Consider the following 15,491-nt stretch of genomic DNA (forward strand, 5'->3'; position numbering starts at 1 on the left):
TCATTGCAGAATTGGTGTCAATAGCTTGCAAAGAGTGGTCATCCTCCTCTAGGGTTGATGCGGGGTTCTGTGGCGTGCCAGGAACACGCACATCCATCCTATAGCAGAAGACTTCCTCCCTATCGAATCTGAGGGGGTGTATATCAGTGACACCCCAAGCAGGTTCTCTTGAATGAGAATAGCTGGACTGAGTGGTCACATTCATAGCAGGCCTTGAAGAAGCGCCCAAAGCTTGAGAGGTTGAATGCCAGTCAAGTGATCCATGTGTTGCTCTTCTTGCACTCCTTGGTGTTTGTTTGACGGTAAGACAATCAACAATCCATTTGTCTGGATCCGCACATGTATCATCCATGGTCGACTGAGGAAAAACCTTTGCAGCAAATTGGTTCCGGGTGTATCTGAACTCGCCAATCAAGCCAGACGACATATCATTGCTGTCAAACTGCTTGCAGAAGACCTGATCCAAGACCTTGGACAAGACATCCCATTCTGGACTGACCTTGGTCTTCTCCTCACCATTGGGCAACATGCAATCCAAGTCTGTTCTGGGTCTAGTTATCTTTCTGTGAGCTTCAATCCGGAAAGCACTCTGGATGTCAAGCACATGCTCATCAGCATCATCATTGTTGTCATCATCAGCTTGCTGATAGCCTTCAATGAAAGCCCCAATAGGCATAATCTCATCAGGACTGAAGCTGAAGCATTTTTTATCTGGCTGCATGGATTTGGGATCGCAAGTGTGGATCTTGTGAGGAAAAAATGAAAATCTTGATGGATTGTCTTGGAAGCTGCTGATCAAGTAATCAGGCATCTCTTGGACTGATATCAACCTCATTTGCGTCCGATTGTAGCGATCAAAGTCTGATTCTCTAGTGTGAGACATGATAGGCTACAATGTACTCTCAACAGCAGTCTTATGTAAATACACATTTGACAATGTTATATCCCATATGCTCACCTGTAAAGTGGCTGGCCTTTCTGCTGGTAGTGTATGGTCTGCAAATAAACTTGTAGGTCATTCCTGTCCACTGCGTGACTTGACTATTGAGGAAGACAACAGGGAAGAAGAAGAGAGAGGAAGAGGAAGAAGAAGAGGAAGAGAAAGAGGAAGAGAAGACAGAAGGAGTGTGTGTGCAGAGATTTTGAAACAAGGACAAAAAGGAGGGGTAGCTTCTTTTGTCTTTCCCAGGTCTTCCTTTGGCGAGGAGACCACTCTGGGTGATGCACATAGTAGCTTTGACAGTCTAGGTCACGACACAGCTGATGTCACAATTTCCTGTTGGATAGATTACTCTTGGCCTTCGATGACGGTTGACAGAAAGCGACATGACAGTCGCTTTCATCGCTTGCCCACTATGTTGTCTCAACGGTTGTTTTGCGACTGCGGGTCAACGGTACGGCAGATCAGGATGTGGAGTGCTGGAAATACATCAATGCAATGCATATGGACGACATTCTTCCGATAGGTCTATGCCCTCGCTACTTCTTCTTGGAATTGGATAGACCGTTTCTCTCTCCTCACCCAATCCCTCAAATCCGCACCTCCATCACCTCTCTCTACTCTCCACCCAATCTCACTGATACATTCTCCTAGTCCCAACACGTCGCTAAGCTCCTCTTGACGGAGGTTCAATCCCGCTCGAAAGAGATACGTTGTGATCGCCTCTTGCACGCGAACGTCTATTTTTTCGCTTGACTTGAGTCGTTCGACAAGGAGAGGAAGGAGTTCAGCTGTCGTTTGGTTGCCTGGCACTTCCGAAAGCCTGTAGACGATCTTCGCGACGCTTGATAATCGCTCCTCGTTGACTGTGTTGTCAGCGTCTGTGAATGTAGCTCAGTCATCAGCTTCCGCACGGCTATTCGATTATCACGGACAACAGCAACTCACCGCTTTCAAGCACTCTCTTGACCAAGACCTCCACTTGTTTCACCCACCCGCCCGTATCCTTTCCTTCCCTGACTCGTTCCTGCTCACTGCGTACCATCACGGCGCACACTTGATCGACCAGTTTGAGGATCACGGCTTTCTCATCCCTCTCCCAAACTTGGGGTTTTGAGTTCCGAGCAGAAGAGGCTGAATGATGGCGGGTAATGTTGGTCCATTGCATTGCGAGCCAGATAATCAATCCGTCACGGAGGACTAAGGAACGCACTGCGGATTGGATCAGAACCATACTTTCCATTGCCTGTCAAGATGTTCGTCAGTCTGATTTCCGTTGATGCGAAGATATGTCACGAACCTGCAAGGCGAAACGGCGGAACGCTGGGTCTAGGGAGGAGCTGAACAATGTCGCTAGCAGGGACCAGATTTTTCGGCTTCGGATCACTCGCCAATCCTGAGTAACAGCCTTCATCAGTACTTGGTCTCCCCGGATTATTCGGCCTGCCAAAAACTCACCGCTTCGCTCCGCACCCCATCTTTCAGGAATCTGATCATCCATCCTCGTTCCCTCTTCCAGCCTTCACCCGACGCATACAACATCGAGTACAACATCGGTGTATCCGTGGTGTCAAACACTGGTCGCTGCAGAAGGAATCTCGACGTTGTGGGGTACAGAAAGTGTGCTGGATTGCCGAGCGATCGCAGGGAATGGGCGAAGAACAGTGTAGTCAGGGTTGGTAAGCGGGTGGCAGGGGTGGGGATGGCGTGTCGAAGAAGTCGAAGTGTATAGACTAGTTGTTGACGTTCGTAGAATGGTGTTTTCTTTTGGGGCTCAACGCGTCAGCATCCTCTGACGATCCTAAAGGGGACAATAATGAATGAGCCACACTTACATTGACCAAGCTGAACGCCTTCGCCAATACATATCCTGCCAGCTGTCTCACTTCCTTATCCCTCGAAGACAGACCACAAATAGTCAATCCCAACACGTTGCTTCTGAGGATCTCAACCCAATCCAATCCAGTGATTCTACCTTCTCCCATTGTGCCTGCCAAGAGATTCATAATGAAGACAGGATCATAGAGGTTCTCTCCTGCCTCCGGATCACTTTCAGTCATGCCCCAACTCCGGAGGGGCCTACGCAAGGAATAGGCTTGACAAGTCGCAAACACCTTTTGCGGTTCTAAAGAATTGAGAGCGTCCCAAGCGCGTTCTCCCGATGCGAGTACGCCGGTGGCGGACCAGTATTTCAGAACACTCGCCACGGACACTTTTCGATAACCTTCAAACAACTGGAAGAGATGCAGAATTTTTCGATCCGGCTCCGACAGCGTACCTCGGTACAGCAGGATAAGCGGTTCGATGAAATTTGGCTGACAAGAAACGTAGGTCGAAGCGGAGAAGAGAGCATAGAGAAGGCTGACAAACGTGAGTCGCAGAGTAGGAGGACAGGTGGGAGTGGTGCACTTGGAATATACCGGAGAAGTGAGGAGCGCTTGTAATTGTTGACGGATAACACTCGCCTGCAGATTTGCTCAGCATTACTGTTCAACAACAATGCAGAAGAACGGTAAACTCACTCTAATCTCTACTCGGTTTGTAAGCAAAGTCGCTAGCTCGACAGCTTCGATGACCTCTAGCCTATCCTCGATAACAGCAATCACGACAGGCTCAGCTAGTGCCACCTTCATCTCGAGGTGGTCATTCATATCGATTGCGATATCTGTGTCAAGCATCAGCTGTGAACGGAAGGACACTGTAATCTACAACTCACAAAGACTCTTCAGAACCTCCAGTCCATCGCGAGGAATTGCAACATCGTTCGAACACAGTCTTACGGCGTACTGCAGTCCCAATTCAACCAGATGAACTATGGTCGGGCGGAGATCTATACACGCAGCTACCGTCAACGTCTCGAGGAGCCTCGCGGTCGCGAGACCAAATTCTGCTAGCGTAAGATTCGCTACGGCCTCGTTGACTTTCGCGGGATGGATCTTGGCCAGGTGCGAGAGGATCCGTGTAGCGGATTGCTGGATATGACTGGGAGCGCCCGGCACGCATAGAGCGGACAGGGCCGCACTCGTCACATCGATTGACTTATCTGTAGGTATGTCCAAGATGACCTGCACGGTGGGCAAGATCCGAGGATCGGAGAGCCTGCCTCGTTCCTTTGACAGAACCGACAGTACAGACTTAATCGCTCCGGCCGAGGATGTCGCCAGACTGGTCAAAAGTTCGTAGGCCGAGTCGTCACCAATCGAAAGCAGCTCTCGAACCGCATCTTTCTTCACGGGTAGTTTAGCTAAGCTTGAACCAATTTCGCGATCTAACGATGCTCGGTCTATCAAGGTGACCACCGATTTGATGGCCCCTAGCTGAGCAAGAGCTGTTAGATGTCCGATAGCGAAGGCCGGATCATTGGTGGCGATGACTATCGAAGAAATGACTTCCTCGACCTCCTGCGAAGCCGATGCGGCAATCTTTTCTGCGCGCTTGACAAGCACTTTCGTTACCTGTCTTGCGGGCTCCGGCTGTAGAAACCGAGTCCAAGGTTCAAGGAGAGAGAGGTTCTGAGTGGAAATATGATCGTTAGCACACCCATACCTATCCACAAGCCAATTGTAACGCACCTCTGCAACCTTCTTAGCCTTCTTGTCACCCTGAAGTAACTCCACGCATTCTTGCACGAAGACCTGAGCGAGTACTTGATCGGTTGCCGTGTCTTTTTCGAGGAAGGAAATCAAGACATTCAATTCTGCAAAGGAATTAGCGAGTCTATTAACATTGAGGCTTCACTTGATGAGCTTACCAGTCCTGAGTGGGTTTCCGTCACTTCCCGTAATGATAATCTTGATCGATGAGCTCCCGAATACCAGGAGCTTCAAAGCAGCGGAGGCTTCCCTATCTCGCACACTCCGAAGACATTTGCCCAAGAACATTAACGCAGTCCGCTTTGCGCCCTCCGAATCCAATAGACTTTTCTTGCCTGATAACAGGTGAATGATGAACCTTGCTCTGCGTAAAATGGCGGAATCGTCTGCCGTCGTGACGAACATTGAAAGGTGTTCCTTGAACCCAGGGGTCTCCCAACTTGGACTGAGAGTTAGAAGACATGTCCTTTCGAATGAACGTTTAATCCATTCAACTTCCTCTTTTAATTGAAGGGGATCTGATGCAGGGTCTGTTGTTTGAGTCGTGTTTGGGGTCAGCCATATTTCTAAAGAATTTGATTGACTCCAACTGACCATCCATTTTGACACCCTTCCTCCTTCCAGAGATCATGGAAAGATCGCTGTCCATTCCGCTAACGAGCTCCTTCAATCCTACTCTTGCCTGTCCAGCCTCTTTGGCTTTTCCCAGCAATTCTCGCAATTTGGTTACTAAGGTGACCAAGAACTTGAGATCCTTCTGCTTGCTCGCCAAACCCAACAGAACCCTTCTCATATAACCCAAGACCACACCAACGGCTTCAGTACTTATCAGTTGTCCCATGATCTTTGCGTTCAATTGTTCCAGTATGGTCATGATCACGGGACTGATCATCTCGTTCGGGCGAGTGTAATCAAAGAAATCCGGAATGACGGCAAGGGCATCTTCGATGTACCGATAAGGGGTCTTGACACATCGTCTGAAACAGTCATCCAAAAAGGATAGAAGATGAATCTGTTGAGCAAGGAGCATTGGACCAGATACAGTGTCGGAGGATCGTGGGAGAGCTTCAAGCCATATGTCCAGCTCCGCGGTGTCGTGCTCGAAAAGAAGGGATGGAAGTAGAAGGTGCTTGACAAGAGAGATCGTCTTATGAAAGGTGACAGATTGTCGGGTGGATAAATGGAGGAGCAGGATATGGTACAGGTACGTGTATTGAGATCCAGCTGTGCAGAGAAGAACGTCAGCGACTTCTTTTTAGTATTAGCATTCACATACCAGCTTTATTCATCCAGCTCCAGTCTTTGACTTCGCTCAGTAACTGCAAGACATGCAGTTGACTTAACGCTTCAAAGCCCTCCACCTCGCCTCTGGCTTGACCGAAACCGCCTCCCATTCCGGCAGTTCCTACGGTCCCGAAACTCGCCACACTGCCGGAATCGCTGACTACGCTGCCCTCTCTTGCATTTCGCCTGGCTCTTCGCTCTGCACTAGCGCTTGAAGCAGAGACGAGCAGTCGACCGACGTCAAATTTCACCTCGGAAGCCATGGTCGGCATGGTCTTGTTGCAAAGATCAAACAAACGAAGAGCAACTTCTGTAAGCATCGCTGATTTGGACGCAAGTGCTATCTCAGCGTCTGTCCCGGGTTCGGGAGGTGCCATTGTTGCCGCTTTTTGAGCGAAAGCAATAATGACCCCAAGCTCCGGTACTCGCTTTCGAGCTTCCATCTCCAGCTCTCGTCTTCGTCGCGCCCAGCCGTTTTCTCGTGAGGTCGAAGGCTCATCGTCGAGCTCCTTTTCGATTTGCTTGAAAAGGTGCTGGACCCGCGCGAGCTTTTGAAGACCACGAGCGAGGGTTATGGCTGTGACGTGCTGCACTAGACCGTCGGTGTGTTGCAGACCTTTCATCACGTGCGTCCGTGTGAGTGGCGAAGGCAGGATGGACTCGATCATGACAGAAAGAGCAGGAGGCTGTGGCCTGAATGGAGCGTTTGACGGGTCAACACCTGATGGGACAGGTTGGCGGAAGGTGGAGAGGGCCGGAGGTGGTAACGAAATGACCCGTCCAACATAAGCCATAGTGGCCATCCATCTGGCGTTCAGACGAGGATCGAGCGCCAGAGCAGAATGGGCCCAGTACCTATGGCTACTCGTCAGTCACCAACCTCCCTCAATCGATGGTCACTCACCCAGCTATTAGCTCTGGACAAGCTTCAAAGACTTTCACCATCCACTCTCCCACCTTCCCATCATCGTCGACTACCTTATGGCCAACCTTCCTGACAACGTTCCCTAAAATCCTGTTGTGCAATCCCTGTCTCCATGAGTCATTGCTGCCATCGCCAACTCCACCTCCATTCGTGACCACTTCTCCTTCTACTTCTCCTACTTGCGCTCCAGTAGTCTCATCGACGACTCGTCGCGGATACCATCCTGCCTCGGGGAAACAAACACCCTTGCCTGGTTTCGCAGTGATGTCTTCCAAGAAAGCCATAACCATCTCCGAAATGGTCTTCCCGGTTGTATCTTCTTGGTCTTCTCGGGATAGAAGTTGCCATAGATGTTCGATAGAGCGTTCATGGAAAAGCACGAGAGACGTTCGACGATTGAGACCAGCAGACTGACCGGATATCGCTGCCCATAGAGCTGTCAAAATACGTAGTACTGTGGGAGGGGGATCGGCAGCCAATCCCGCAAAAAGGGGAGGAAGAATGTTTCTAGCGTGCGCGTGGAAAGCTGAAGTCGAAAGGAGGGGTAAGATAGTCCGCAAAATAAGATGTCTGATATCTGTGAAGCAAGCCACTATATTCAGTAGCTGTTCCAGGGACGAGCTGAACCTCCGACGCATACCTGGCTTATCTAGAGGATCTTTCTCGCCGTACGCTACCATCCCTTCTTTGTTTCTTCTTCGCATGCCCATCTGCTTGCCGAGACCTCTTACACTTCCACCCTCCACCAACGCAGCCCAGACCTTCATTCCCAGTCGCCCGGACGACTGCGACCCCCCCATCATAGCTGAAGGAGGGTCTACACTCATAGCTGCTGATGTGAGGAGATACCCGTGATATACATCGTCTCTCTTCCCCGATTGAACCAATCGATTAAGCTAAGAGCGGATAGCCTCAAGCGTCAGACAACTAGCCAATAAGAAGGAAACTTCTCTGAATTGTTGCTCACGTAGTCATGGTACGGTTCTGTGGGCGCGATGACTTTATTGACCAGACCAAGCACTGATGATCGGAAGAAAGGTAATGGTGAGAGGATATTGATAATTTCAGACAACAGTTCGACGGCTGCATGAGTCTGCTGCTCGTTCTTAGTCTGGAACCAGTTCCTGATTCAGCCCTCGTGTCCTTATTGAGGGGATGCAGTGGGTGACAGCTTACCTGATCCCCGACTTGCCACGCTCTGAAAATCTCATCGCAGGTGGGGGAAACGTCGAGGTAATGCTGTAAAATGATGACGACGGGATTCGTGATAGCCAGCGGGAGCGTAGAATACGGAGTGACTATCTGCTGTCGGAATGAAACGAAAGCTGAGTTGGCCGCTAGAGTCAGCTCTTGAGCTGGATTAGCAAGTAGATAAGCCTACCTTGAGGTGATCCGGTATCCAATGCATCTTTCACAGCTTTACCGGAGACGAAAGCCTTTGTACCGGCTTTGGGTCGATGTATGACGGGAGGCGCGGTCCCATCCGCATCCGGGATCTCCCTCTTCCTCTTCAGACCCATCTTGGAGTGGGCTGCCTGGGGTGTAGAGTATAACTGCAATATGTCGGGATGACTGAGCTAGGTGTATTTCTCCCAGCAGCCAGTTGGTCGTCGTTGATATCGAAAATCCAAGGCGTAGCGAGTTCCAAACCTCCACAAATGATCACGTGACGATCACTTGAGAAACGGGATCAAAATTGTATTCTCGACCCACGTGGCCGATCGATGGTCTCTGACTGAAATGCAAATCGTAAAAAGTTGTCAACAAGCCATCTCTCTCTCTCGCTCATCAACTTCCCGTCCGATCGTGCCCTGATTGATCCTGTCCAATACAACATGTCACTCAAACCACCAGTCTCAATCCGAGCAAGGTAGACGACGGAATCGGGGACTCGTTGACCATGGGTACAGCATCTGGCAGAACATGAGTCGGTCCGGTTTGTAGCGTGAGGGATACTGCGATCTACAAACAGCCTCTTTTCCTACTGCGATTAATCGTCCGAGTTGCATTCGATACTTGCCTGATCTCCATCTGCTTCCAAGATCTCGTTCAAATTACTTCTGCTGATCATTCTTTCCTGTCGCTCGTGATCGTCCCTTGTTGTTACTTTCTGACAGTAGGAGAACTCTTTTGGCGCTCATCACTCATTCTCTATCACTCACGCTCACCTGTTTCTCCCTGCCTCACCTTCATCGCTACCATCTCTCCGCTCGTCGACGGTCAACATTGAAGACTTACTGAAAATCATACTTGCTATATCACATTCCTTGCCATACACATAGATACATTCCTGACCGAGAATGCCGCCTCATACCATCTCGCCCTCCCCTTCGTCTCAAGGTCTCGGTATCTCCTTCTCCACTCTCTCACCACCTCCTGTCGAGCCTTCACCAAGACGACTGACAGGCATGGTCCCTCAGCACCCTCAATTGCAAGCTTCCCCCTCGAGAACGCATCCTCCTCGAGCGCCAAGCGATGGCAAAGGCAAAACACTGTTCCAACCTGCTTTCTCTTTACGACCCACACATTCCAGAAGTAGCGCAGCGAAGGGCTTCAACAGCTTCAGCGCGCTCGCTCCTAGTCCTGTCAACAACGGTCCTTTGGGCCCGCGAGGGTCTTCTGCCGGCTCACCAAGGCTGGGTGGGCCATCGAGGAGGATCGAGTCTGCCCAGAGCGACGCTGCAAGCAATCACTCTATGGAACAAGAGAATGAAGGAGAAGAGACACCCAAGCAAAACCCGAGAGATCTTCCCTCACCGTCACGGCACGGATCCACTGCATCCAACTTCACTGCTTCGAGCAAGCAGAGCAGAAGAGTGAAAAGTTCCGAGATGCTTCGCAAATTTTCGCGAGGGTCCGATACTTTCGGTGCCGGAGCTGGAAGATACCTCTCCTTATCTGGTGAAGAAGAACCATCGTCAACAATGGTGGAATCGTCCCCTCCCCTCGAATCTGTTTCCATGCCTCATCCTCGTCGCCCGTCGACACGATCCCGGAGTGGTACGACCACCAACTCCATCGAGTCCGAAGCGCATGACTCCCCTTCGAAACTCTCCAATCGGTCTTACGGGACTGAACCTACTCAAGAAACTCATTCCACCTCGTCTAACATTCACAATTTTCCTGACCCGCCTTCACATGAACCCCGTACTGCCACTGCATACTCCGATCCCACCCAGGGTATGTCATACTACCGCTACTCCCAACCGCCTTCTCGACCTCTACCTCGGTCGATCTCTCAACCGCAATGCCTGTACTCAGTTCCGGAATTTGAGTTCGATTCCTCTCGACCTCAAATTCGTCCACAGCCCCAAACGCAACCGGATTCAGCGGCTATGTTAAAGAGAGCATCTGACATTAGTTCCGGCATTCACTCCAAGAACGCTGTATTGCTCTCCGCTGAGACGGGCGGGATGATGCTGGCCTTCTCGCCCACTGGAGATGGGACGTATCACGCTGGCGAGATGATCTGTGGGAGCGGGACAGGTCTGATACCCTCACCCGAGCCACGATCTCTCGAGAAGCGAACACGGGAAGATCGTACCAGTACTCCGGAAGAGGACCTTAAAGCAAGGCCTTGGAGCGATAGTACCATGTCCCAGCATTTACGCAAACCAACCATGTTAGGTCGACATGGTCGATCTCTCTCTGACGGGGCGCAGCTGCTTGCACGACAGGGAACACTGCTTCACCCAGCGTCTTCGAGTCAAAGAGCGTCAGCTGAACTGGGTGTTCTGCTTGGTGCGACAAAATCGAAACGATTATCACAAAACAAGTTGTTGCCGCCTCCACCAGACGAACAAGCCCAGAATGAATTGTGGGAGAAGAACAGGAAGGTCAGACTAGAAGCTAGCAAAAAGAGCAAAGCGAGGGTCGAAGTGGATGTGGTTCTCGAGAGAGAGTGTGTTGTTGAAGGTGGGGAAGTCAAGGGAAGACTAGAAGTTAGGATCACAGGCGGTAAGAGAGGTGAAGGGCTGCGGGTAGGAGGAGGTAAGGTCCGAGTTGTCGGATTTGAGGGTGAGTCGCCAAGAAAAGTCAAACGACTGCAATAATCGCTGATGTCGACGGTGTGCAGAAATATCTAGTACATCTCGTCATATCTTCTACCACCAACCGTATGCCTTACCGGTCTTCGACCCATCTATTCAGCATAATCTCTCTTCTTCCCTTTTCTCATCGGGTCCCGACTCCGACGGCTACCGTCTGGCCACTGAGGGTACACATTCTATACCTTTCCGAATGCGTCTTCCCCTAGGTGGTGGTGCCAAGGGGACATACACCACTCCAAATGGCAAGGGACCAGGCGTCCGCTACGTCGTCGTTGGTTCCATCAAGATCCACATCCCAGCAACTGGGAAAAGATCGATCGCTCATTTCTACAGGAGCATCGTTGTGCTACCATACCTGAATCCCAGTGTCGTGCTCTCGCCAAGTCCAGAACCCGTTGAAGGATACGTGGAGAGAGGTTTGGGATGGAGTTTGACCGGAGAAAAAGGTCGTGTGAAGCTGAGAGTCAATCTCGGTAGGCGAATCTGGGTTAGCGGTCAGAGATTGTGGTGCGAGGTTGCTATCAGGAATGATAGTACGAGAAAGGTCAGTGGTCACACGATCGCATCTTGTTAGGCCATCCACGCTGACGCCCCAAATCCTTGCAGATCAAAACTCTCAACTTGGCCATTCTTCAGACTGTCCAAGTGTTCAATCCTCAACCCTTGCTGGACACCGAGAGCCTGCCTACGCGACTGGTTAAGAAAAGTAGATCCTTACAGAATTGTACTGGCACCGAAGCTGTTCCGGGTACACCAGATGTCGATGCGTGTCAAACCACCACACAACGACGCAAAATCAGTGAAGAGATCATCGAGGCGGACTTCGCTAGCCAGAAGGCGGGACGAGTGACAGGTCAAGGATGGTGGACCGGCGTCGATACTGGTGAGAGTGGGCATTGGGACATGAGTGTCCAAATTCCTGTAAGTGAACTTCTCGTCCCTAATGTTTTGGTTCGTTTGGAGAAATCGTACTGACGATGAAGCAATCTCAGCCTGGCATGCTGTCCATCCGTCGTACTCGACTCGTTGAGGTACAATACGTACTGCGAGTCACCTTGAACGGGACCATTTACGTAGACCTCCCTATTCAACTTATCAATTTCCTCTCGATCGATCCGCCACCTATGCCTAACGACAGCGCGTCTCGCTTGGCTTCCGCTCCCCTTTCCCATTCGGTACCTGTCCCGGGCGATATGGGGCTGGGACCGGACGGGCAGCTGCTCAAGGTGGGCATCAAATATGGCGTTTACCAACAACGCGAAGCAATCCAGCAGCAGCAGTCACGTCCACCAGGCATGAGGTACGATTCCAACTTCAGTTTGGACTCTGCTGCTGTTGGACCTGCCCGAGCAAGTAGTACCACTCTGCACATCGATGCTTTGCTGCAAGCTGGACGAGAACGAGCGGCAGCTCAAGCTCAAGGACAAGATCGAAGGGGAAGTCACGATACTATCCAAACTCAGACCACCACTAAGCAAAGACCGATGAGTATCGGTAGCACCTACACCGTCGAGCGTGAACGTGGTGAGCGATCTGGTCCACCTTCGGTCATGAGCAGGACGAAGTCGAATCCGAATCTGAGACCGAAGGGCGCCCGAATGCAATCTTTCCCGCAATCGAGTAGGTCTGACGCACGCTCAGTCTTATCAGGTCAGTACGGAGATGATTTGGAAGAGGAAGATGAGGAAGTAGAGGAAGAAGAGATGGACAAAGCAGCTCTCGCAGCCAGGATGGCCCAAGGACGACAGAGAAGTTTGGCCATCATCAACCGGGACCTGTCGCGGGAAGCGCGAAACGCATTCGGAGGTGCAGATCAGGATGATGTCCTGAGTCCTGGTCGAGAGACTCCACCTGATGGAGAGTTCCGCCCGTGTAGTACACCAAGTGAGGAGGTGTACAATCTGGTAGGAGATACTCCTGAATCCAGAGCTGAGGCCGAGGCGAGAACTCCCCTCAGCGTCGCCCTCTCGGTCGAGAGAGAACGACCGGCGAATCTCGAGATGGTCGAGCACGAAGAGCATGGTCAGGCCGGCGGAGTCGAGCATGAAGAACAGGAGCTCCAAGGAGAGGCGGAGGATGTTGCACAAGGTCTAGGGGTAGAGCTTGGCAGCGAGACAGTTCTTCAAAACATGATCCCCGAAGAACGGGAGGAACTGGAGGAGGTCATGTCTTCTCATGGGCATGGTGACGCTGAGCTTGAAGACGATGGGGCGAACGGATACGATTACGGGGAAGAAATCGAATCGGACGACGATGAAGCCGAAGCTGACGTGTATTCCCCTGCCGTCCAACGATTGCCCTACCTTACACCGGATGAGACCTCGAGAGAACAACATATCGCCCGAACTCGGTCGATGTATGGATCCTTCGCCAATTCAGCTGTGAGCGGGATGAGCGATCAGGAATCAGAAGTAGGTCAAATTTACGAAGTGGTCAAGCGGAACGTCTCCGTCCGATTACCGCCCAGATTGTTACCTCTTCCTCGAGCGGAGGGCGAGAACTCGGACGCGAACTCGGGACTGACCGTCCCTCGACCTGGAAGTGTACCCCATACTCTGCTGTCACAGTCACAGAGGAGAGGATCGCACGTTTCTGTCCACTCAACTAAGGAAGATAGACGCGACAGTACGGGCAGTGTGCAATCTGCCGGTAACCCCGTGACAGCCAGACGAGGATCGACAACAGCCGCATTTGGGCAGCCCGTCGAAGGTCTAGCGGCGAGAAGGGGCTCTTCGGCTGTTGCGCAATCGTCTCCTCTCCGACCTACCGCTTCTGATGAAGGGCAAGGATCTACCCTCACTCCTACTGCTGCGGCAAAGGTGATCACGAAGAGATCGTCCTTTTCCTTTGCTACGCCGAAATCACCACTTCGAGTGAAGATTCCTCTTGCCGGGCCTTCTTCCACGTCCTCCGACCCGACACGACGACATCTCACACCAAGTCCAGCTCCAAGCTTTGGCGGCGGCTTGTCGTCCAAATCTGCCGCGCCCCAATTCAAGCCGCTGGATATGGTCAGAGGTCACTCGGCAAACTCCACCTCGCATTTGCGCAACGAAGTCATAGTACCCGAAAGATCACCTACACTAAGCGGAGATGAAGATCATCCTCCTGGACTTGCCCCTTCAGTCGCTTCGGATTCTGGTTCTTCGTCGGAAGATAATCCGCTGTATTCGCCTCCTGCTCACGATCTGCCTCATATCACGACCTCTCCTGCACCCATTGTCAACAAGAGGTCGCTACCCTTCGTACCAGGCGCTCAGACCGGTTATTCGCCTTTCCTTTCGACTCATTCCCACCTGTCTGCGCGGACACAGAAGGAGGCGACGATGGATCATCACTGGAACCCAGGACATGATTTCCTAACAACCCAAGTCCACTTCACGCACGGCAGTCATGACGGTCAGAGATCACCTGTACACTCTTCGCCGAGATCCCCGTTCTCACGCTCACCGGCGCATTCCGAAGCAGCGGGTTCGTTGTCCGCTGCCTCTCGGTTAGGATCTGGAATTGGAAGGAGGGATTCTTCCATGTTACCACCTCCTGTCATGCCTATGGGATATGACGAGATCAGCCTAGGAGGTCATTCGACCCTTGGAGGACATACGAACAGCCCCCACTCGTCGCCGAGCAGTTGTCATTCGATCTTGCCCAGCGTGCAGAGCAAGATCGCCCAATTGGAATCGAGGGATGAAGCGTTGCGAAAGTTCAGCGTATCTGGAGCAGCGGTGGTATCGCCTTCTTCACCCGTTCGATCTTCCCCAGCTCCCGCTCCCGCGTTCGCTCGACCGTCCCTTTCAGGTCCAAGTGCCAGTGCAGGTGCGAGTACGGGGCTAACAGGCTCACCTTCGAAGAGACGAAGTCACACAGCAGCTTTGGCCCCTCGACCTGTGAGAAGTACTTCGGACGATTCATATTACACCCATTCCAACATGAGTCATCAGCAGCACCACTACCAACCGCAGTACGAATATCCCGAGGATTCGTCCAAAGAGTCGAATCCGACTGCGACTGGCGGAGTAGGAGTGGGTCATACCACTTGGGTTGCTAAACGATATTATGCACCCGAACGGCAATCTTCCTATGGAAGTCTCGGTGGCGGATATGGTTCCATCAACGAAGGACACGGCCAAGTGGGGAGTAGCAGTGCTCGATCTGGGACTTCCCAACTCTCGCCTCGGATCATGAGTGTACCGAAACTTGATCCATTCGGATTAGGCTTCGGCACAGGATCAGTAGGTCTCGACGATCGTGAGGCACACCGTGACCAGAATCTTGACATGGAAAGGAGGCTGGAGAGAAACTTGTCGACAAGTACCACTGCAACAGATGTCGAGAGAGTGTTGATCAGTCATCACGCTCGACAAGAAACGATGGGAAGAGAAACGGGAACGGAGAAGGGTGAGAAGGTGTTGAGAGCCAAAGCATCGGGGTTCTGGAATGGTGGTGATGGGTTTGAGAGATCGGGAAGGGATGCAAGAGTCAGTTTGTCAGAGGGGACGGATGAGAGCGAGGGGTTGTTGTGATGAGTTTTTGAGAGGAGGACGTCTATCTACCATAATATATCTATCATCTTGGGACAAATTGATATCTTTTGCACTAAAACGCAGATTTTGTACAGTATAAAATAACACCTAGATGTCATTGTCATCATTGAGTCTGGTGCGCTCTCTTCTGAACATGGATTGCGATAAGCCCTGGAT

The 15,491-nt window shown here is 51.5% G+C and overlaps 2 protein-coding genes across 2 annotated transcripts; one reads left to right on the forward strand and one right to left on the reverse strand.

Annotated features, from left to right (window-relative positions):
- Positions 1-1,468: 1,468 nt before the first annotated feature.
- IAR55_002561 (uncharacterized protein) lies at positions 1,469-8,262 on the reverse strand (the record flags this gene model as incomplete). The annotated part of the gene is made up of 16 exons (XM_066945674.1): positions 1,469-1,821; positions 1,889-2,186; positions 2,241-2,336; positions 2,399-2,704; positions 2,776-3,405; positions 3,463-3,605; positions 3,657-4,452; positions 4,513-4,637; positions 4,692-5,063; positions 5,128-5,757; positions 5,810-6,672; positions 6,722-7,319; positions 7,383-7,638; positions 7,710-7,853; positions 7,919-8,067; positions 8,124-8,262. The coding sequence occupies 16 exons, from the start codon at positions 8,260-8,262 to the stop codon at positions 1,469-1,471; spliced, it is 5,898 nt and encodes a 1,965-aa protein (XP_066804363.1).
- Positions 8,263-9,042: 780 nt separating this feature from the next.
- On the forward strand, positions 9,043-15,314 carry IAR55_002562 (uncharacterized protein; the record flags this gene model as incomplete). Its single annotated transcript, XM_066945675.1, has 4 exons — positions 9,043-10,759; positions 10,818-11,335; positions 11,398-11,712; positions 11,784-15,314. The coding sequence occupies 4 exons, from the start codon at positions 9,043-9,045 to the stop codon at positions 15,312-15,314; spliced, it is 6,081 nt and encodes a 2,026-aa protein (XP_066804364.1).
- Positions 15,315-15,491: the final 177 nt, after the last annotated feature.

The sequence above is a fragment of the Kwoniella newhampshirensis genome, chromosome 4 (genome assembly GCF_039105145.1).
Source record: "Kwoniella newhampshirensis strain CBS 13917 chromosome 4, whole genome shotgun sequence".
NCBI classification, from domain to species: domain Eukaryota; kingdom Fungi; phylum Basidiomycota; class Tremellomycetes; order Tremellales; family Cryptococcaceae; genus Kwoniella; species Kwoniella newhampshirensis.